The following is a 22,050-nucleotide window of genomic DNA, read 5'->3' as shown; positions in this document are numbered from 1 at the left end:
TGACATAGGAAAAAAAACCCTATATAAGAAAAGGAATCTCTTGAGCAAGAGAGGCTTGGAGATCCTTGAATCCTTGGAGAGCCTTAGATCCTTGGAGATAGATCCTTTTGGAGGAGGCCCTTTGAAGATCTCTTGAGAAGTCCCTTGGGAGGCTGACTCTGGCTGGAACTCCCTCTGGGGAGATTCTGTTCCCCAGACATCCTTGCTTAAGACAAACCTTGCGGTGAGTGATAAAAAACTGACTGATTCTCTCTCTTAAGACTCAGGTCTAGGCCATGTTGGCTTAAGGCCCTTCATATTTATACCTTTTTCTCTCTCTCTTTCTTTGATTACTCATTGTATTATTAATTAAATTCTCTATAAAACCCAGTTGACTTGGGCATATTCATAATTTGGGAATATATTCCCTGGCGATTTAAAAACCAAGGCACTGTAGTGAAACATATTTTCTGCAGTCAAATTTACTCACCCTCTCTTATATCTATCACAATTTATATCTTCAACCATTTTAACTCTTTTAATTATTATAGTTTATGACCTTAAAATACAGTTTATGTCTTCAACTATTAACTGCCACAGTTTACAACCACAACAATTTTAAATATTACAGAATTATACCCAAAGGGCGCTAAAAGACCATCTGCCCTTTGATCTAGCCATAGCACTGCTGGGTTTGTATCCCAAATAGATAAGGAAAAAGACTTGTACAAGAATATTCATAGCTGTTCTCTTTGTGGTGGCAAAAAATTAGAAAATGAGGGGATGCCCTTCAATTGGGGAATGGCTGAACAAATTGTGGTATATGTGGGTGATGGAATACTATTGTGTTCAAAGGAATAATAAACTGGAGGAATTCCATGTGAACTGGAATGACCTCCAGGAACTGATGCATAGTGAAAGGAGCAGAACCAAGAGAACATTGTACACAGAGACTGATACACTGTGGCACAATCGAATGTAATGGACTTCTCCATTCATGGCAATGCAATAATTGTGAACAACTTGGAGGGATCTATGAGAAAGAACACTATCCACATTCAGAGGAAAAACTGTGGAAGTAGAAACACTGAAGAAAAACAGCTGCTTGATCACATGGATCCAGGGGGATATGGTTGGGGATGTAGATTCTAAATAAACATCCTAATGCAAACACCAACAACATGGAAATAGGTTTTGATCAAGGACACATGTAATACCCAGTGGAATTGTGCATCATCTATGGGAAGGGGGAGGGGGAGGGAAGGGAGGGAAAGAATATGATTCTTGTAACCAAGGAATAATGTTCTAAATTGACTTTAAAAAAAAGAAAAGAAAAGAAATAAGGAGACTGAGGCACAGAGAAGTTACATGAATTGCCCTGGGTCATAAAACTAGTAAATCTATGAGATGGAATTAAACCTATGTCTTCCTGAATCCCAAGTCAGTGCTTTATCTACCATAATGTGCTGCCTCTTTTTAATTATGTTTTTCTGCTTATCTGAGGGTTTTGTTGTTGTTGTTGTTGTTATTCTACTAAAGAATTAAACATATATATCCTATAAATTATCTCACTTTTATAGAACATTTCTGGTAATTCAAAAGAAGTCCTTGTTTATTTTTTTCAATCCTTTCTGACTTGATTTCACCTTTTGTAAGATATAGTTTCATTTAAAATATAACTAGCAAATAGAATGTTGTTGAGCCATTTTTTTAATCTAGATTTTTTTCCATTTTATTGTAGTTTAGCCCATTTGCATTTACTATTACAATCATTGGGTTTTTCTTTCCTTCAGTCATTCTCTTGTAAGAGAATACATATTTTTTTATTGTTTCTGTTATTAACTCAAAATAAAACCACTCTAAATAAATACCCTGACATATCAATAGCTATGCAGGGTTTTTTTTCCAGCTTAGTTTCCCCTGCATTTAAATTTCATCTTCCTGTGCCCCTTCACCTGCTAAGACAATATTGTAAGGGTTCTACATTTTAACAATTGATTTGTCTTGATTTGAGAAATATCAATTGTTTTAAATACTTTGAGATTATGAGACTACTTTGATACTCAAAGACTTCCTCAAGATATATGTATCTCCATAATATGTTCAAAGTTTGAGTGCTTCCCAAATGTTTCCATTTCGTCTTCACAATTTAATTCTTAAGACTTTCCCCATTTTGCCTCAGATAATTTTCCTTGTAGAATTTTTATTTATCCTTATTTTTTATTTTAGTCCAGGGTATCGTATATAATGTTCCCTTGAATTCTTTGAAATCTATTTTTCAAAAATCTAGGTGAATTTCAGACAAGGGTGACCTCTCTTTCTGAATGGCAAATCATATAATTATATACTTCCTTCCAAACTTACCATCATTTTTAGTTTAGCAGCCAATTTCTCTTTATTGAGAGGAATTATGTGGAAAATAAAGGTTCCTTTTGATATTCCTTCATCTTTTGAGTATGAAATTATCATTAGAGCAAATCAAGAACATATTTGCTTTTCTGCTTTTGGCAGACACTACTCCAGGAGATGTATTGATAAATAAAGTCCCATCCCCATCCCTCAAAACTCTATCAAGGCTCTGGCTTTCCATGATTCCTAAATTTCTTGATTATTTTCTCCTGTTCAGATGTAATATATTCCCACAATAACACTACTTACTTTTTTTTTACCTTCCATTGATCCTTTCTCAACTCTATCTGCCATGTCTGCAAGAATTAAATGTGATAATATTTATAAAGCACTGAGTATAGTGCCTGGCACATAGGGGGTCCTTGGTAAGTAATATGTTCTCTTCCCTTTATCTCTGGTCTCTATATTCCCTCCAATGAATATAATTTATTAAAATATATAGCTACTAGCAACTTAGTGTCTCCTTTAATTAATTCTGTTCCTTATGAATAATACATGCCATATAGCACTCATGGTTCCTATCCCACTTAGTTTCAATTATGCCAATAAGATCAAATTTGTTTCCTTCCATTAGAATCTCTAGCTCCCGGCATTTGCTCCTTATAATTTGTGTGTATACATAAATACATACATACACGTATATATGTTATAAATATATACCTACTACCATGAGTTTTTTGTTGGCTATTTTCTGATGTTCTCAAGTGGGCCTGATGTAGTCTTGTCCTCTGGTAATTTATATTCAGTTCTGGAGTGAAATGAGACACTTGTAAGTCTATTAATAAAGTGAGTTCTAATTAGTTGTAAAAAAAAAAACAACAACATGATATTCTACAAGGATATGCACCAAAAATGGATAGCCTGCATTGATTCAATCAGCTAAATTAAGTTCCCTTTTCCAAGCTGCCCATTGTGGTCCACCAGTGAAGCATCAGAGAGCATTTGTTTTATACTCAGGTGACCAAGAAGTTCATATGGCATGATTAAGCCAACTTTTAAAGAAATATAATATTCCTCTTGGTCCTATTTTTCTATTTACATTCCAGAATAAAAGAGTACATGAATGAGTGATTGGAGAAACGTTTTTAATGTTTCAACAACAACAACAACAACAACAACAACAAAAAGGAGCATGGATCAGGCTTTTCTATGTCTAGATATTCCTTCATTTCAATTTATTTTCAGCATGTTCATTTGTAGTTAGTGATGGCTATGGATTGGTGTGGTCAGGTTTATTTAAGTGAAAATACTTTTAGGAACTCTTAATCATAAAATATCTATTCTTTTCACTAAGCCTTATTATTTAAAAAATGTTCCTCAGTCAAGGGCTAACTAGATAGGTGGTGGATTTCCTTTTCCAGGGTTGAACTGGAGATGGTCCATATTGGCTTGTTAAATTTTTACTTTCTTTTTTTCTTTTCTTTATTTTTAAAATATTTTTCCATGATTTCAGGATTCGTTTTCTCTCCATCCCTTTTTCCCTCCCCGCTCCCAGGGCTGAGAAGCAATTCTACTGGGTTAGCATGTATACTTTCAAAATCAGCAAATGTTACAAATTAGGGCTTGCTTTATTATTTTTTATTTGTTCTAACTTCAGAAAATGATGAAGAAATGTTAGTAACTCTGATTAAACTTAAAAGTGGGCATTTATACTCCCTGCTCCCCAAAGAGCCAATTATTAAACATTAATCAGCACATTCCTAATTCTTTATACCTGGAAGTCTTTGAGCAAAATCTGTATGGTCATTTAAGGAAGATTTATTGAATTTCTTTAAGGTTGGACGAGATGGTCTGTGAAGACTTTTCTAGTTTTCAAATACTATGATTCTATGATTTTCAGGCAGTGAAGAGCCTTTTTTTTCTTGAACCCTTATCTTCTGTTTTAGAATCAATACTATATTGGCCCCAAGACAGAGGAGTGGTAAAGGTTAGCCAACTGGGGTTTAGTGACTTTTCCAGAGTTACGTAGCTAGAACATGTCTGAGGCCAGGTCTGAACCTAGGACCTCCCATCTTTAAGCCTGGCTGTCGATCCACTGAGCCACCTCGCTATCTCAGTGAATAGCCTTTAAACTAGGTAAGACCACAGAACAAATCAAGTAATAAAGACGTCACCTTTGTTTGATAGACTATTGCCATTTTATACTTGGATTCCCAATAATGAGAGTGACAAACCAGTGTGTCTAGCCTTAATATTTCCAGTACCAGTGGACCAGGAAGGTAATGTTTTGCAAATTTAGCATGGCCAGAACTCATCATTAAGAAGATAATGTATATATTCTTTGCCTGCTCATATTTGAAAATATTCCATCATTTCACAAAGGTGAAATATCACAGGGTTCCTATCAGGAAGTCTGAGGTAATGAGAAAATGAACCACCAAATAAAATTAAAAACACCAAAGCTTATCAGCACAGATGGTCTTGAGCAGCACATCATTTTTCTAATCACTTGATATCTCCTCCTTCATTTAACTTGACTTCACATAGACTTTTTTTTAATCTAGACTTTTGATATATGTATATATTAGATGAAGAAATCCAATAGTTTCATATATCAACAATATAGAAATCCTATAAAGTTATACATGAAGTTTTTATATAAATTGGTTTTTTTGAGGGATTAGGTAGCAAATGAGCAATGCTGAAAATATTTACTAAGGACAATTGCTTCCAGTAAGTAGTTAAATAATGTTTTAGCGTCCCCTAGTGCCAAATTTCTTTTCTAACCATCTATCTACTAAAGTTTTTGATTGACATTTTAGTACACATATCTTAGTCACTATCCCTATTAGCCTCAATTAACTAGAATCAGAATTAAATAGGAAGAGAAAAAAATTCTGAATTGCTTTTAGGATAGTATGCAGTACTTTTTTTTTAGATTGGTATGAAATTTTGGAAGAGTTTCCTTTAATACTACCCATCTTTTAACATTGTAAATCTTTTAGTTACCACTTAAAATAAAAATTTAATTTCTTCCATCTATATAATTGCAATAGTCATATAATTAAAGTTTTATTTATGAATCCATAAAACACCGGCCATTATTTGGAAATAGCAGAATAGTCATTGAATTCATTAAGATCTAAAGAGGTTGGAATTAAGTAGTGTTTACAGTGGTTTGTTGTGTGTGTTTTTTTTGGGGGGGGGGATTGCAAAATAGAAAATATAGATATCATCATGATTTGAAATCATCTGCCTTCTTTGTATACTGTATTATAAATTGCATTCTTTTGACTCACTAGAATCTATTTTTAGGTTACTTTTTTCTTCTTCAAACTTATCTGATTAATAATAATTATTATTGTCAATAATTTATTGAGAGATAGCATGGCATAGTGCATAGAGAACTGACTTCAGTCAGGAAGGCTGGAATTAGAGGATTGCCTCTGATATATTCTGATAAAGGAACCCTAGGCAACTCTAAGATAATAAATTGCAGAACGATCGCTAACATTCATTAGTCAAATGGCATTTTATTCACTAGGAGTTTTCCATACAACTGAAATAATAGGTCTAATTAGGAAAAATTTTTAATTAATAATGACCCTCTGGCTAATTATCAATTAAAGCATGAAATACAGAGATATGTGGTCAACAAAGGCTTTTACCACTATCAAGGAAGATATGCCACAAACAATAACTATCCTAACTATCTACTAAGGAAAAACAAAGTATATAAAGACTATTTACTTTCATATTATGTTAAACAGTAAGATGAACAAACTATGTATTTGTAAGGAAAATTTTAACTCTCTGTAGATCTATCTACTGCTGATAGAGCTCTTTTAATAATAGAGAATCTGTTAAATTCTTGACGTGTCTTCCTCATAATTTACTATTTCAAAAATTTAGAGGAAATGCTGTGAGATTATTTTTTGGACCTAATTTTTTTTTAAAGGTCAAAGTGGTGGGCGAAGTGGAAATCATGAGGATATAACCATGCCATCTTAGAGATGGTAATAATCACAAGATAAATAACCAGGCAAGTTGGGGAGATCTTGAAATCAGTGGTAAGAACTGTATTTTAAAAGTTCCAAGAAAGGAAACTCGTAGTAAAAAAGGTGGACCTTTGTTTCTGGAAGAAGTTTAGGATACAACATACATATAATAATACAACAATACTTATATATGCATATGGATAACCAGAATGATGTCATCCACAAACAGGAACATCTGAATTATCTCACTAGATGTAATCTTTCTTTGACTTGAACTTTGTGCTAGATTTTCTCTATCATGGTGGCTAATATTATTTCATAAAATAATAAAAGCAATAGAGGTCAAGTTTGTAAAAGACTGATATGTTATCCAACTAAGTAACATCTTCTCAAGTACATTTATAGAGGAAACTGAGAAGAGGACAAGAAGTAGATCTAAAATGGAGCAGAAGTGTCAACAACTTTATAATGGCCTTATTTCATTATTAATAACAATGTAACCACCATATTCAGAGCCTAACTTCCCAATATCTGAAACAGAAATAACACAGGAGAAAATTAAGTCAGAAAGACTAGTTGAACCAGACAAAGGAAATATGTGGTGAAGGTAATTACACAAGATTAGAATAGGGGAAATGCAACTAGAGAACAATTCATTTGAAAAAAAAAAAGATTTTGGAATTTTATTGGCTTATAAGGTCAAAATGAAACAATAGTATTATGACAGTCAAAAAGGCTTAGCCTATATGAATAGAGGTAGAGTTTCCAGAATGAAAAGGATGATAGTCTCACTCTGTTATGCTCTAGTCTAACCACATTTAGAGTGTTGAGTTCCATTCTAGAGAAGACATTTTTAGGAGCATATTGACAAAATATAGCATGTTCAGAGCACAGTAGTCAGAAAAGCATGCCAAATTAGAATCATTTTTAGCCTGGCAAAGACGTAAGGGGTACAAAATAACTGTTCTCCAAAATCAGAAGGGTTGTTGTGTAAGAGGAATTAGATCTGTGTTACTTGGTCCCACAGCACATTCCTGGGGCCATTTAGATGAAATTAGTGAGAGGCAAACAAAAGAGAAATTTTTCTAATGATTAGAACTGTACAAAAGTATAATGGGCTGCCCTAACAGGCAGTGGGCTCTCACCAAGATAGTCACATGTTAGGAATGTTTTGGGGATGTGTAAAGCAGGTATGGATTGAATTAGCTATAATGCCTATTTATTGAGTACTTTGACATTAGATATGTGACTTTGGGCAAGTTCCCCCAGCTGTTTTTTGAAGAATAAATATTACTAGATAGAATTATGAATAAAAAACTTGATTCCTAAACTTTAAAGTACTATATAAATGTGAACTATTATTATTTATGTGGGTTTTTTTCCTAATCTGTTTGGGTCCCAAAATGAACCCAGTCAGTGACTCACAGCCTTGAGTCTCTTTCTTCATGTGCAAAACAAATGAGTTAGATAGCAGTGTGGCATAATGGAAAGTGTTGGATTTGTAGTTAAAGGACTTGGGTTCAGATCCCTGCTCTGTTACTTACTAATCACATGACCTAAAACAAATTGTTTACACTTTCTGGGACTCAGTTTTCTTTTCTGTAAAATGGGTTGTTGGACTAGATGACCTTTACATGCTTTTTTCACTCTGAATCTATGATCCTATGTCCAGATAATCTGTAGGCTTTCTTCCAGTTCTAACATGTCCTATGAAAAGAGTACTGAATATCACATCTATTTTCTATTTCTGGTATTGCTACTAGTTAGCTATACAACCCTAGATGAGATATTTTAAATCTCTGGGCTTCCATTTCTACACCCATAAAAAGAGGAGGTTATTCTAGATGATCTCCTAGGTTCCTTCTAGCTCATATATGGAGTTATTTTTATTTTTAAAAACAATAACAACACAGGATTGATAAACTGGTAGCTCTAGAAAATGCTACAGATATCGTTTACATGGATTTTAGCAAAGGATTTGCTAAAATGTCTTATGCAGTCTTGAGCATGAGATGTGAACTAGATAATAACAGATTAAGATGGACTGGGAACTGGTTGATTGGATCTAAAGAACTGAATGATTGGATCTAAAGAATTGTAAAGGAGGGAAGGAGGTGTTCATGGGCTGGTTGGTCCTTGAATAGAGCTATTTGGGGGTATTTCCTCAAATGGAGACTGGGGAAACAATTTGCCAATCTGAGGACATGGCTATAGGGGTGAAAGTATTGTCAGCATGAGAAAAAGAAGGTTTCCAAGGTGGAGGTCAAAAGGTTGAAAAGTCATTCAAGAAGTCAAGTATTGTCCAGGTTTGAAAAACAGGCATGCTTATCAAATTTTTATCTAACACAAAGTTGGAGGACCATGTACTCTGCCTGAACAGACTTAAGATGAAATTTAATAAACTTAAATGAAAAGTTTTTAATTTGATTTTTTAGAAAATCAACTTCCAAATCTATATATTGAAGAAGGGATGGCTACATAGCAGTTCACATGAATTAGAGCTGGTGGTTTTGATGGAACACAAGCTCAATATGAGATAACAGGGTGAGTTGGCAGCCAAGAAAGCAAATGCAATACTAGACAGCATTGAGAGGAACCATGTCCAGAAATAAGGTGGCAATGCTACTATTTTCTACCCTACTCAGAATACATCAGAACACAAGTATTATACTTGCATTATGTTCAGTTCCAAGCACATTTTACAAAGAGAAGATGTGGATAGCCTTTGAATTCATGCTATAGATATACATATGGATTAGTTGAAAAACAGTTAATAATTTAGCTGGAGAGTAGTGGATGAGCTACCAAGTAGAAGAGGGATTCCAATTACAGAAAAGCAAATATATAAGCTGAAATCTGAGTCATCCAAAAGTGGAAAGGGCTGCCTCTGGAGGGTTCTTCCTTACTGGAGACATTCCAGCACATACTTTATGGGCTCTTGTTAGGATTATTACAGAGGTAACATACATAGAGGGCTACATAGTAGGTGCTTAAAAAAATGTCTTTTGATGTAAGATAGTTTAGATAGTCTCTAAGGTCCTTCCCCAGTCTGTGATGATGCCAATTTTTTCTTTTTACATTCTTTCCTGTTACATAGGTGTCAACACAGATTAAGAAGTCTACCGTTTCCTATTCCCTAATTTTTACTTTAACTGAACAAGACCCATAAAATGAAACAAAATAAGAGCGTTTACAATCCCGGCCTAAGAAATTAATCTTTATGACAAAAGTCTTAGAGGTTCCCCTCCTTAAACCCGCATCTTACGTCGACTACAAATCCCAGCATGCAGTGCTCCTGCCCAAGTGCCGCTAAGGGATCCAGAATGCAATAGACCCCTGCCCCCCACCTCCCACTTTCCCACCTCCCACCCAGTATGACGGGATATGTAGTTTGTGAGCAGATTTTTGAGACGTCCCAGAGTAGTCTATGAAGCCATTTCTGTTTCCGGTTTCGGAGAGAAAAACCGCGGATATCCATCCGTGACGTTTAACTCCTGCGACTCTCGAGGGTTCGGCGTGCTTCTGGGTGAGCTTTCTCGGGTTCCGGGAAGGACCTCTGCTCGGGAAACGTCGAAATTCAGAAGGGTACCTTCTGAACTATACGAGCAGCGTACGGCGCGTCCTCGCCACCATGACGGACCGGTACACGATCCACAGCCAACTGGAACACCTTCAGTCCAAGTACATCGGCACCGGCCACGCTGATACCACCAAGTGGGAATGGCTGGTGAACCAGCACCGTGACTCGTACTGCTCCTACATGGGCCACTTCGACCTCCTCAACTATTTCGCAATCGCAGAGAACGAGAGCAAAGCGCGCGTGCGCTTCAACCTGATGGAGAAGATGCTGCAGCCCTGCGGTCCTCCGGCTGACAAACCCGAGGAGAACTGAGCTCCCAGGGCCCTCCCGACAGCCGCCTCTCTCCTTCCTGAGAATAGATCTCAGATCCTTTTGGTAACCGCGAGGATAAGCCCCACAGAACTCTATACCTTTTTTATGCCCCTTGTGGAAAGGCGACTCATACTTCCCGCACGTCAGTTTGGCAAGTGGATCCGTAGCCCCATACTCTGTGCCGGGGTCTGGGACTGTGAAACTCAAGATGTGCTTACGCAGCAGCTCCGGAGCGGGGAGAAACCGAGAAAACTCGAGAGATTTGGGGGTGCCCCACACACGTCCACAACTCACTCTGAAGTTAAAACCAACTTACGGGCTTGGCAGAATAGCTGCAACGAATTGGGGGAAGGGGGGACGGAAGCGGGGAGGCCTCAGAAGGCCTATAGACCACAAGAATCTAAGGACTTAAAGAGTTTGAAGAGACTTCACATCTCATATCATCCAGGTTGTTGTTGTTTTTAACCTAGGGCCTATAAACTTGTGCTTCAAATGACTTTTGATATCTGTATTTCGATGCAATTGGTTTCTTTTATAATCGTAATGTATTTTGTTTTGTGCATATGAAAATATTCTGAGAATACTGTATTCAGGGCTGCTATAACAGTTTGCAGCACAGACACAAGAAAAGGTCAAGAACATCTGATTAATCCAACAGATTTATTTTATTTATTCAAAAATTGGGGTTTAGAAAGGAAGCCATTTACCTAAGTTCAAAATAAACATTTGAATCCACATCTAATTACTCTAATTGTGCGTTTTTGCACACTATGTTATACTGCTTTCAAACAATAGTTTTAAGTTCTTAAATTGTATGTCCCATTAAGTATTCCTGCTTTTTATTTAACCTCTGAATCTTATTTACCGTTCTCCTTGAGATGCTGACTTGCATTCAGGATATCAGCAGATAACTTGGTACATATGATAAGGGAGACAACATGGAAAATAGTAAATGGTCTCAGAAAGACCTGGGTTTGAGTTCTGCCTCAGCTTATAATAGCTGTCACAAAGCCATTCTGAGCTGAGGCCAGACTTGAACCCATATGAAATCATTTAACAACTTAGTGTCTAAGACCCTTAATGATTTGCAATAGTGGAAGATTCTTTAATGGGTATAACCCACACAAATGAAATCACAGATCCTGACAAAAAAATGAATGGATAGCAGGGCAAAAACTGGGGTCTCTTTTTTTTTTTCTCATCTAGTAGTTTAAGGGCAGTTTGTCTAAATCACAGCAAGCATTGAATATCTGTACTATATAGGACAAAACCCATGAGCTCTGACCTAAAGGGGATTAAAATCTAGTTGGCTCTATATGTAGGTCAAAGAAAAATTAAAAAAATTTTAATTCTAAATTCCAAGTTACAAATTGGTGAGTGACCTTGTTGGAGCTCAGGAGAAAGTTATCAAGTCATGGACCGTGAGTATTGGGCTGGGCTGTGGCCAATTCTTAGCCCATTTTTAGCAATTTTTGGTCCCAATAAAGGGAAAGAATGGAGGGGCTAGATTGGAAAACAGTTCAAGAATTTTCAGAATACAAGTAGATAGAAAGCAAACCCTCACAAAAGAAAAGAAAATAGGCTTTTTAGTACAAGAAACTAAGAAGGAATAACAGCATACCAAGTAGATTCAATGATACTTCTGCTTTTAGAGGAAAATATTTTCTCAAAAATGGATTAAAGACAAGCAAAAAAGCTTTACCAATGAATCTTAGTTAAGCTTGCAAAAGTGAATAGAAATTGAAATGCAATTACTTAATTGGGTCAATAGAGTTTGTTTTTTTCATTTGTTTACTTTCTGTTGATATAACTTTAAGAGGGTTTTAGTCATGGAAGATGGAGGGCTTTGGAGTGGAGATTTTGGGTTTAAGTTCTGCCTCTGATATACTGGCTGTGTGACCAATAGCAGGCTATAGAATTTTGAGGTGTCTTGGGCATCTCTTAAAATGCATTAGTGGAAGTTTTCTACACATACATACACCTTTTAGTCTCTCAAAGGAAAGAAGGAGATGCTTTTCCAATAATTATACTCTGTTGGGATGGATTTTAAAAATCCATTCCTGCCATCATGGAAAAATGGATTGCAACAATATTTAAAAAAAAAAATATATATATATATATATATATATGTATACAGCTTTTGTTGACTATCTCTCTCTAAGACTATATAATTGTAGACCTGGCCACTCGTGACCATAGAATTCTTTTTCATTCCTATTCATGTTGACATTTACATTTCAGTAATTCAGTGGATGAGTGATCCCATTGAAGTCAGTACTCCAACAGTTCAGATTAAAAACTATACAAGTTATCCTGTTTGACTCTCTTGTCCAGGTCCTATAACTCTCAAAAGAGGGATCAGCCCAACATGTTGTGACACTTCCTCAGTCTCCAGCTAGACACAACTACAGCATGTAGGCTGTCCAACTGTTAATCCTTACTCTGGCCACATATTATAGTCAAAAATGACTAGGGAAGAATTTTTCTTCTCTGTTCCCAACCTTGATCACTTTTTTCATACAGTAAATGGAATAACAAAAGGAAATGAAGCTTCTTGTGTTAAGCAAAACTAGTTATACCTTCTTTTAAAATATGCCCTTCCTAATTTCCTAATAGTAATAGCAGATATTTATGTTGTACTTAAAGATTTAAAAAGTACTTTTGAACCTCACATCAACCCTATAAGATAAATTGCATGGAATCTGTTCATTTTAAAAGTATTATTAGCTACTCTGCGAAAGCAGTTGAAATACCATTCTGAGACTTCAAGTTGCAGAACCATTGCTGATCTGCAATTTTAGTGGAAGTTTATTCACAGGGAATTCCTTACACAAATGAATTCACAGATCTCTACAAATATATGCATGTATGTGTACACTTATTTGTTCTATGCATGTACCATCACTTAATTCATATTCTAGAAACTATAAACTCCTTCAGAGCAGGAGTTATTTCATTTTTGTATCCCTAGGAGTGACTTGCCCAGCAATACACAGCTAGGAAGTATCTAAGGTCACATTTGAACCCAGGCCTTCTTGACTCCAGACCTGGCATTCTATCCTCTGTGCTACCTAACTGTTCCTCCATTCATTTTCAGGTCACAAAATTACAAAATTTGAGAGTTGGGATTTCTATTAGTGCATGAAAGAAATCTCCACAGAAACATAGCTGTGGTCATGCAGGCTCAACTTAAATGCCTACAAGAAAGAAGATTCCTCTCTATTGATGCAATGCATTCTGCATTTGGAGAGCTCTAAGAGTTAGGAAGATTTCACTGACATTACACCTAATTTTGCCTCTTTTCAACTTCCACTCATTTCTCTTAGTTTTATCCTCTGGGAACAAAAACCATGACTACTCCCCATTCCACATGACAGCCTTTTAAATGCTATCATTGGTGTCTTCCCTGGTCTTCTTTTCTCCAAGTTAATGACAAATTTCTTCAGTCAATGCTCATTTGTCATAAAATTGAGGCCCTTCTTGTCATCCTGATTGCCCTCTGCTGGACACTCTCAAAGTTATGTGTCTTTCAATGATAAGAGTCCAGAACTGAACAGAATACTCCAGATGAGGTCTGATGAGGGCGGATTATAATGGGACTTTAACTTCTCTATTCTTGGAAGTTAAGTCCCTCTAAAATCATCTCAAGATTTCATTACCTTTTCTTAACTGCTTCTTCACACTGCTGATTCATATTGAGCTTTCAGTACACTAAAATTTCAGGATCTCTTTCAGAACTGTTGTTGATCCATGCCTAACCCATCTTGTAAAGCTGATTTTCTGAACCAAAGTGCAAAAATCAACATTTTTCACAGTTTAATTTTATCTTATTCGATTCAACCCAATGCTCTAGCCTGTCACATCTGTTCTTTAGTTTATTTTAGCCACATGACTTTAATACATCTCGGGAAGACAGGAAACAAATATAGCAAGAAGAAAGTAAAAGCAACAAGTAGAATCTGCTCTTTATAGAGCAGAAAGATTTGTCAGTCTTCATCCTTTTTGACCTCCCTGCAGGATTTGTCATTTGACTATCTTCTCCTCCAGTGTGTTTTCTGTGGGTGTTTATAAAAGGCATTTTCTTAAAATACTGGGTTTTTACCCAATATTCCTACCATATTGCCACTAGTCACACAATGGTAGGAAAACGAGAAAAGTTCCAGAATATTACATATAACCCCTTTGGAGGACTTGGGGGCAGACATAGAGTAACCTCAGATAAGAGGGCATGAATGGGCCAGGATCTGTCTTATTGGAGAGAGTATCCATTTGAATTCATGGATCTGTTGAAGTACCAAAGAATAACGGCTTTTCCCAGCTGCATTTTTTTTCCTGATTTTACTGAATGAGTTTTCTCCCTGGACTAGACCTGTTTATTTCATTAGTATTTGGGACACCTATGGAAGAAAAACTCAAGTGCTCTGCTCACTTGGTGTGATTGCTAAAACAAATTTATTAATTAAAATTCTAAGTATGGTAAGTTGTAGAGAGGAATCCCAAAAGAACAGTGTTTCTTCATACCATTAAAAATCTTCCTGCCACAACCATTCTGACTTATACTTTTATATGAATCATAAAGTCAAAATTCCATTTTCAGGATTAAAATAGGATATAAAGTTTAAGTTCAAAATTTGGAGCAACTTAGACAAAATAATAGTAACTTGATTTTGACCTACAGGAGAATCACTTTCCTAAACCCATTCATCCTGGTCAAAAGCTCCTGCTTTTGTCTTGTCACTATTACCAATTTCTCTCCCAGAGATCAGAGTTTCTTGAACTTTCCCTTTAAAAACTTGTTAGACTTTTGAAAATATTACAAAAGTATTTCAGTCTAAGATTTCAGTCAAAGCTGACATATTAAATCTTAATATTTTAGAAAGATATAAGGGGGAAGAAGAGTTCATATACCCACTGAAGAAACTCTCTCCATCAATCCAGATCAATACCTATTCTGCAACTTAAAAGTCTTAGAGGTTAAGTGATTAGCTCAGTCACACAGACAATGACGTGGGACTTGAACCAGGTCTTCCTGCCTCTGAGGTCTTCTCTCTAGCCACTACAATACCATGTGACCTTTTCTGAATGGCATAAGCACATACCTGTAAACAATTTTATCCTTAGAACAGGAGTTCTTAATCTTTTTTGGGTTATGGACCCTTCTGGCAATCTGGTGAAACCAATGGACCCCTTCTCAGAGTAATGTTTTTAAATATATAAAATAAACTACACAAATTTACAAAGTCAACTAAATTTTATTAAAAATAAAGATGTAACTTTTTTCTCATTCAAATTTTCAGAGCCGCTGAAATATAGCCACAGACCTCTTGGGATTGCATGGATCCTAGTTAAGAATTCTTGCTTCAGAATACATTTGAATTGCATTTCATTGCCTGCTCAAGATTTATTATGACTCACTGCTTTAAAAATGAAGTTATACAAATATAGATAATTTATGAATAGTATAATAAGAACCTGGAAAATATCCATATACTAACTTTCAACAAAAAAAGTCACATTTATCTGTACAGACGATTTATAGAGCAATTTTCTACTTACAGAAAAATAAAAATTAATGGTACAAATCAAAATCTGGGCATATATATCAAATGTTTCAATAACATGAGATAGAACCACTTTCCATGAAAGATATAAACTAGGAGAAAGATTGCCATTATACTTATTTCAGTCTCTTAGTTAAGCATAGGTTGTATTAATAGTGCTACCCACAAAGCAGTGCTGATATTTACTTCAATTTATAGAGATTATATGGCTGGAAAATATGGTGGCTGCAGCACTGACCCTAAGTTAAGCAATATCCAAATATAGAAAATATATGTGTTGTTTTTCTGTATCACAAGTGGACAATGTTAAACATCCTGCCTATCCCAATGCTACTAAATGCTACTAAAAATCTAAAATGATCTTAAAAAAATAATCTTTTATTGTCCAGTCATTTCATTTGTGGCCAACTCTTTATTGATCCCATTTGGAAATTTCTTAAGAGTAGTTTTCCATTTCCTTCCAGTTCTTTGACCAGATGAAGAAACGAAGACAAATAGTTAAGTGACTTGCCCAAGGTCACACAGCTAAGTGTCTGATACTGGATTTGAACTTGGGCTTCCTGACTCTATCCTGGTGCCCTATTCACTGCCCTGCCTAGCTGCCCTCAATAAATAATCTATCGTTAGTTTTATAGCTAACTACCTTGAAAATTTCTCCTTTCCTAAGGTATTCAAAATTATTTGACAATATCCTTGATATGTAACATTATTTTTGTCTTACCTTGCCTCCAATCATTAAGATATTATTTGATGAGTTTAGGTAGCCAATATAACTAATTTGTGGCCAATAATTCAAAGTATTAAATTTGTTCTGAATTACTTAACTAACCTAACTAGAAAGTTGGTCTTTATTTTCTGAATTATTCAGAGTGCCTACCCACACTACCTACATCTTCCAGATAACTTACATTTGACTAAATTTGAGTTCAAAAAAGTAGTCCTACTCACCAAAATATATCACCATTCAATGCATATTAGCTAATTTATTTGAATTTGAAACCTTTATCTAGTCTGAATAGTCAATTGTGGAAAAAAAGAAAAGAAGGACCATCCTATTTAATACTTTTGATGGCAATGCCTGAAGCATAAAATATATAGGAGTAGAGTGAAATAGCATAGGAAAGATAAGATGGTGTTAAATTAAAGAGGGCCCTCAAAGTCAAGCAAATAATTAAAATATACTTATTAGGTCACTGAAGGATTTATTAAAATTTAATTTTTTTGCCAATGACAAATAATAACAAATTTCTCACAAGTTTTCCTTAGTTATATGATTGAACTCATCTCCTTCCTTCTCTTCCCTTCTCCTGGTGTTGGCAGATGATTTAATTATATGTGTATTTATCATGTAAAACATATTTCTATATTGTTCATTTTTACAAATGAGTAATCTTCTAAAACCCAAACTCCCAAAATATAAACCCAAATAAACACTTCAAAAATCAGATTCCAACAGTTCTTTCTCTGAAGGTGGCTAGCATTCTTTGTCATAAGTCCCTCAGAATTATCCTGGATCATTATATTGCTGATAAAAGCTAAGCCTATCACAGTTGATCATTTCATAATGTTGCTATTACTGTGTAAGGCGTTTTCCTGATTCTGCTTATTTCACTTTGCATCATCATCAGTCTGAAATTATCCTCTTCCTCATTCCTTTATAGCACAATGGTATTCTATCACCACAATTTGTTCATTCATTCCCCAGTTCCCTGAACGATTTTAATCAGAGATGTCATATTATTACGTCTGGTATAAGGATAAGGCTGATAGTAGCATAAAGAATGTATTAAAGGAAGCATAGAATAAAGGAAGTAAAATTAATAAGGAGGCTATTGAATAGCCAGTGATGGTAAACATTTTAGAGACCAAGTGCCCGAACTGCAACCCTCATGCTGCATGTGAGTCCCCGGACTTACCCCAGACATGGGAGGGAAATAGCACTCCCATTGGGCTGCTGGGCAGAGGGGCAGATGATGAGAGAAAAGTCCTCAAGAGCTCATGGAGAGGGGAAGGGAGTAGCCCTCTCCATCACACTTGCAATAGGTTTGCCAATGCAGGAATAATACAAGTAGATGCTAATGAGGTTTTTGTATTAGAGGTGATGACCTTTAGAATAGAGAGGAAAGGGCAGATGTGAACTTTGCTATGGACAGAATCAACAGGACTTGAAAAACAACTAAATTTCAAAGAAGGAAAGAAAGAATCAAAGGCAATTACAAAATTTCAAAGATGGGTTCCTTGGTGAATGGTGAGACTACTGAAAGAATGTGCTGCAATGGACAAAGCACTAGCTCTGGAGTCAGAGGACCTGGGTTCAAATTTTACCTCTCATGTTTACTTTGGGAGAAACCTATGATCTCCATGGATTGTAGTTCCCTTAGCTATAAGACCAGTGAATTAAATGGCCTTGAAGTTCCTCTATACTCTGACATATGGTTCTATAATAGTAAAGTCAGAATAAAGCAGATTTTGAAGAAAAGATAATAAATTCAGCTTAAGATATATCAATGTTGAAATTCTGGTGGATTATACAGAGAGATAAATCCTATGAACTGTTGGAAATGTGGGTATGGAACTGTGACCTCTGTTTGGAGCATTCCAGCCCTGCTAATGGGATGGGTCAGATAAGAAGAAAGTTCACGACCCTGGAAGGAAGAGGTTCCCTTTACACAATCCCCTATGTGATTCTATTGGAAGATGAGAATGGTGAAATCTCCCTAATTAAGCATTTCAGGAGATTAATATGCCTAGTCTCCCTAATGAATCATTTCACATAACCAGCTTATGCCTCTAAAGATCTTCTGGCTAGAGGTTGCTTACTTAGAATTTTTATATACAATTTAATTTTGATATTTTTTTTCAAAATTTAATGTTTTTTCTATTTTGTTTATTTGGGTTTTTTTATGTTTTTGGATTTTCTTTTGACAATTGATTTATATACCCTGTAACTAAGACATGTATCCCAGGTTGATCTGGGTGATGGTCAACACCCTCCTCAGGGTGATTGTATAATTTTCGTAAAATCCAAGATAAAAAAAAATTTTTTTGAGAGAGATTTCAGGAAAAGAAGCTTGCTAACTCCCCAAATCAAAAAAGTGGACTTTTAAAAGAAGGAACCATAAAGAAGCCTGCAGAAACCACACACTGCATCAAAAGATCCAGAATGAACTTTGGGATGTAGTGAATCTAATTGAAGGGGGTTGAACACATTTACTCTGAATGTAAGCTCTTATGCCAAAGGGGATTGCCCCAATTGGCTTTTTGTCAATGCACCTGCCAATCATTTGTTTCTCTCTCTCTCTCTCTCTCTCTCTCTCTCTCTCTCTCTCTCTCTCTCTCTCTCTCTCTCTCTCTCTCTCTCTCTCTCTCTCTCTCTTTCTCTCTCTCTCTCATATTTCCCTCTTATCTCCAAATATTGTAATTTCTTCTTAGATAGTGCAATATTGTATATACCTCTAGCCAGAAACTCTTTAGAGGTATAAGCTGATTATGTGAAATGATTCATTGGGGAGACTAGGCATATTAATCTTCTGAAATTCTTAATTGGGGAGATTTCAACATGCTCATCTCTCAATAGAATCATAGGGGGGGATGGGGAAAGGGAACCCCTTCCTCCCAGAGTTGTGAACTTTCTTCTCATCTGACCCAGGGCTAAAACACTCCAAACAGAGGTCACAAGTTAAGAGCCCTAGGACCATGACCCAGAACTAAGGGTTACAAGTCCAGGTCAGGGAGACTTTGGTTCCTGAGAGGGGATAGATCAGCAGAGAGAGACAGGAAGGGACATGGAGAAAAGGGCTAAAAAAGATGAAACCAAAGAGGTCTAAGGGGAGTCTTTGGAAGTCCTTGGTGTGAGTTTTCTGGGATTGATTCTTCTGCTCCTCTTGGCATTGGTAGCTTGGGTGGAAGACACCCTCCTGAGCTGGTAAGACTCTTGCTCTGAAGAGACTACCAGACTTCCATGTGGAGATCAGAACCTTGTCAGAGAGTGAGCTGAAATTCTATGGGCCAGACTTTAGAGTTGTAGGCTAGAAATTAAATTTTCTACTTCCTTTCTCATTTCTTTCTTATACTATATTTATTTTAAATTAAATTGTTAAAAGCTACTATCATCCTCATGACTTAAGAGTTAATTTTATAAATGGTGACCACAATAATTTTTTTACTAATATTATTTAACAAAACCAATTTCTAAATATTAAATGTTTAAATTAAATTAAATTAAAATGTAGCATTTTAATTATTACATATTACATTTTTTTTATTATTACAAAGCTCAGGAAAAAAATTAAGGATATATCTCTAGGTCTGGAAGTTATCTGCTCAGAAGAGATAGCTGAAGTCATGGTAGTGAATAAGAGAGCCCAAGGAAGGATTATCAAGACAGAAACGAATACAACTAGAACTTTAGGTAATATCCACCTTAATAGGTCATTTGTGTGAATGTTAGATTTACTCCACCCTGCTTAGTCTTTAAAATTTTAGCAACCAGGAATGTATACACCCCCACTAAAGGATTAAGTGTGGGGGAGGATGGTCTGGGACCTGTTTATGCTAGCAAGTGACAAATTGGAGATGACTCACTGACCCCCTGGGCTGTCCTAAGCCAAGTTTAAGCCACCCTTAGTACATGTGAGACACAGGAAGTGATGTAAGGGACTGCCTTTATATTTTGTGTCACTTCCTGTGAGCAGGACTTTAGCAGCTTTTTGTGATGGTTCTTGACTTTGAGGGCTGGGGTGTGGAGATCTGAGGCTGTTTCCCTTAGGCAACCATGTGGTGAGTGTTAAGGCTGATTTCCCTTTCCCTTGACCCTTTTAATGGTTCCAGCCTCCAAGGAGGCCCCTCAGCTTGGAGGAGGCCTCCTACCTGGAAGCCGAGCTAGATTTAATCTTCTGGGAAGGTCCCTTGGCTCAGATGCCTCTGAACTCCCCCTGGTTCAGGCCAGGCCAGAGTAGATCTTTACCCCTTTCACTCCTTCTCCTTCTTAATTTCTTCCTTTTATTGTAAATAAACCACCATAAAATTCCATTCTGACTTGAGTATTTCATTGGGATTTAGAATTTAAATCCTTGGTGACCACTAAATAATATATTCAGTCTCAACCTAAAATTTTACCCTTAACATTTGGTTGACCTATTCTTCTTAATGAAGCACCAGCAAAGGAAACTGAAGGAGTAGTTAGAAAGGTAGGAGAGCCAGGACGGTGTGCTGTTTCAGAAACCAAGCAAAAAGAGAATGTTCAGAAAGGGACAGTGAGTGGGGTCATGTCCATCAAAAGGGACTGCCACTTTTAGAGCTGGTCATTAGGCCAGTAATTCTGGGATTACTTTAATCCAATTCACAGCAAATGTATAGAAAGGTTTGTAGCTTTTAATTGAGGAAAAAGTATTAATATGTGGGCAATGACCATCTGTGAGAGGTAGATTTCTAGAGCTAGGGGTATAAGGAATAGAAAAAGAGTCCATAAACCAAAGACTATACCATTAAAAAAAGGTAGACATTATTAGAAAACTAAGTATGTCTGGCTGTGGTTGTTTTAGTAAGTCATTGTTCAAAGTGTAGATCTTGAAGTAGAGGATCACACATTAGAGGCAAAGCATTTTCTGTAGAAAAGTGAGACTTGGATTACCCAGATTGTATTGCTGCTTTGCCCCCAAAACTTCAATGGAATATTAATTATTACATGGAATGAAGAAGCACTGACATGCTAGCAATTACCTTGGGAATAAGGGCTGTACAAGTCCAGATTCAAATATGCTCCTTATTTAGAAATATTTCAGGAGGTCCTTCTACAGTCATGTTCCTTGTATTCACACTCTTTCCAAGGTTTAGTTGTTTGGTTTATAAGTCAATGAACCATTCTTAAAATGTCTAGGGAAGTGCCTGGCTAGCTCAGTCAGTAGAGCATGACACTCTTAATCTCAGGGTCGTGGGTTTGAGCCCCATGTTGGGCGCAACTTTCTTCGACCACTTTCCAGACAACAAAGTCAGCTCAAGTTTTGGGGGCAGCTGGGTAGCTCAGTGGATTGAGAATCAGGCCTAGAGATGGGAGGTCCTAGGTTCAAATCTGGCCTCAGATACTTCCCAGCTGTGTGACCCTGAGCAAATCACTTGACCCCCATTGCCTAGCCCTTATCACTCTTCTGCCTTGGAGCCAATACACAGTATTGGCTCCAAGGCAGAAGGCAAGGGTTTAAAAAAAAATGTCTATAACTCATGTCTGAAGAATCAAACCATCAAGCATGTAACCCAAAGAAACTGCAGACAT

General features: G+C 36.3%; 1 protein-coding gene and 1 non-coding gene across 2 annotated transcripts; both read left to right on the top strand.

Moving 5' to 3' along the window:
- The first annotated feature begins 9,719 nt into the window (after window positions 1-9,719).
- Window positions 9,720-10,960, top strand: LOC100026503 (splicing factor 3B subunit 5). Its single transcript, XM_007484676.3, has one exon. It carries the CDS (start codon window positions 9,958-9,960, stop codon window positions 10,216-10,218), a length of 261 nt encoding a protein of 86 aa, XP_007484738.1. The 5' UTR covers window positions 9,720-9,957; the 3' UTR covers window positions 10,219-10,960.
- Window positions 10,961-21,663: 10,703 nt separating this feature from the next.
- Window positions 21,664-21,736, top strand: TRNAK-CUU (transfer RNA lysine (anticodon CUU)). The gene has a single exon. It is a non-coding gene; the product is annotated as a tRNA-Lys (tRNA).
- Window positions 21,737-22,050: the final 314 nt, after the last annotated feature.

This window comes from Monodelphis domestica, chromosome 2 (genome assembly GCF_027887165.1).
Source record: "Monodelphis domestica isolate mMonDom1 chromosome 2, mMonDom1.pri, whole genome shotgun sequence".
Classification (NCBI taxonomy): domain Eukaryota; kingdom Metazoa; phylum Chordata; class Mammalia; order Didelphimorphia; family Didelphidae; genus Monodelphis; species Monodelphis domestica.
Note: the sequence above shows the minus strand (reverse complement) of the source record. Positions and strands in the feature narration are given on the sequence as shown.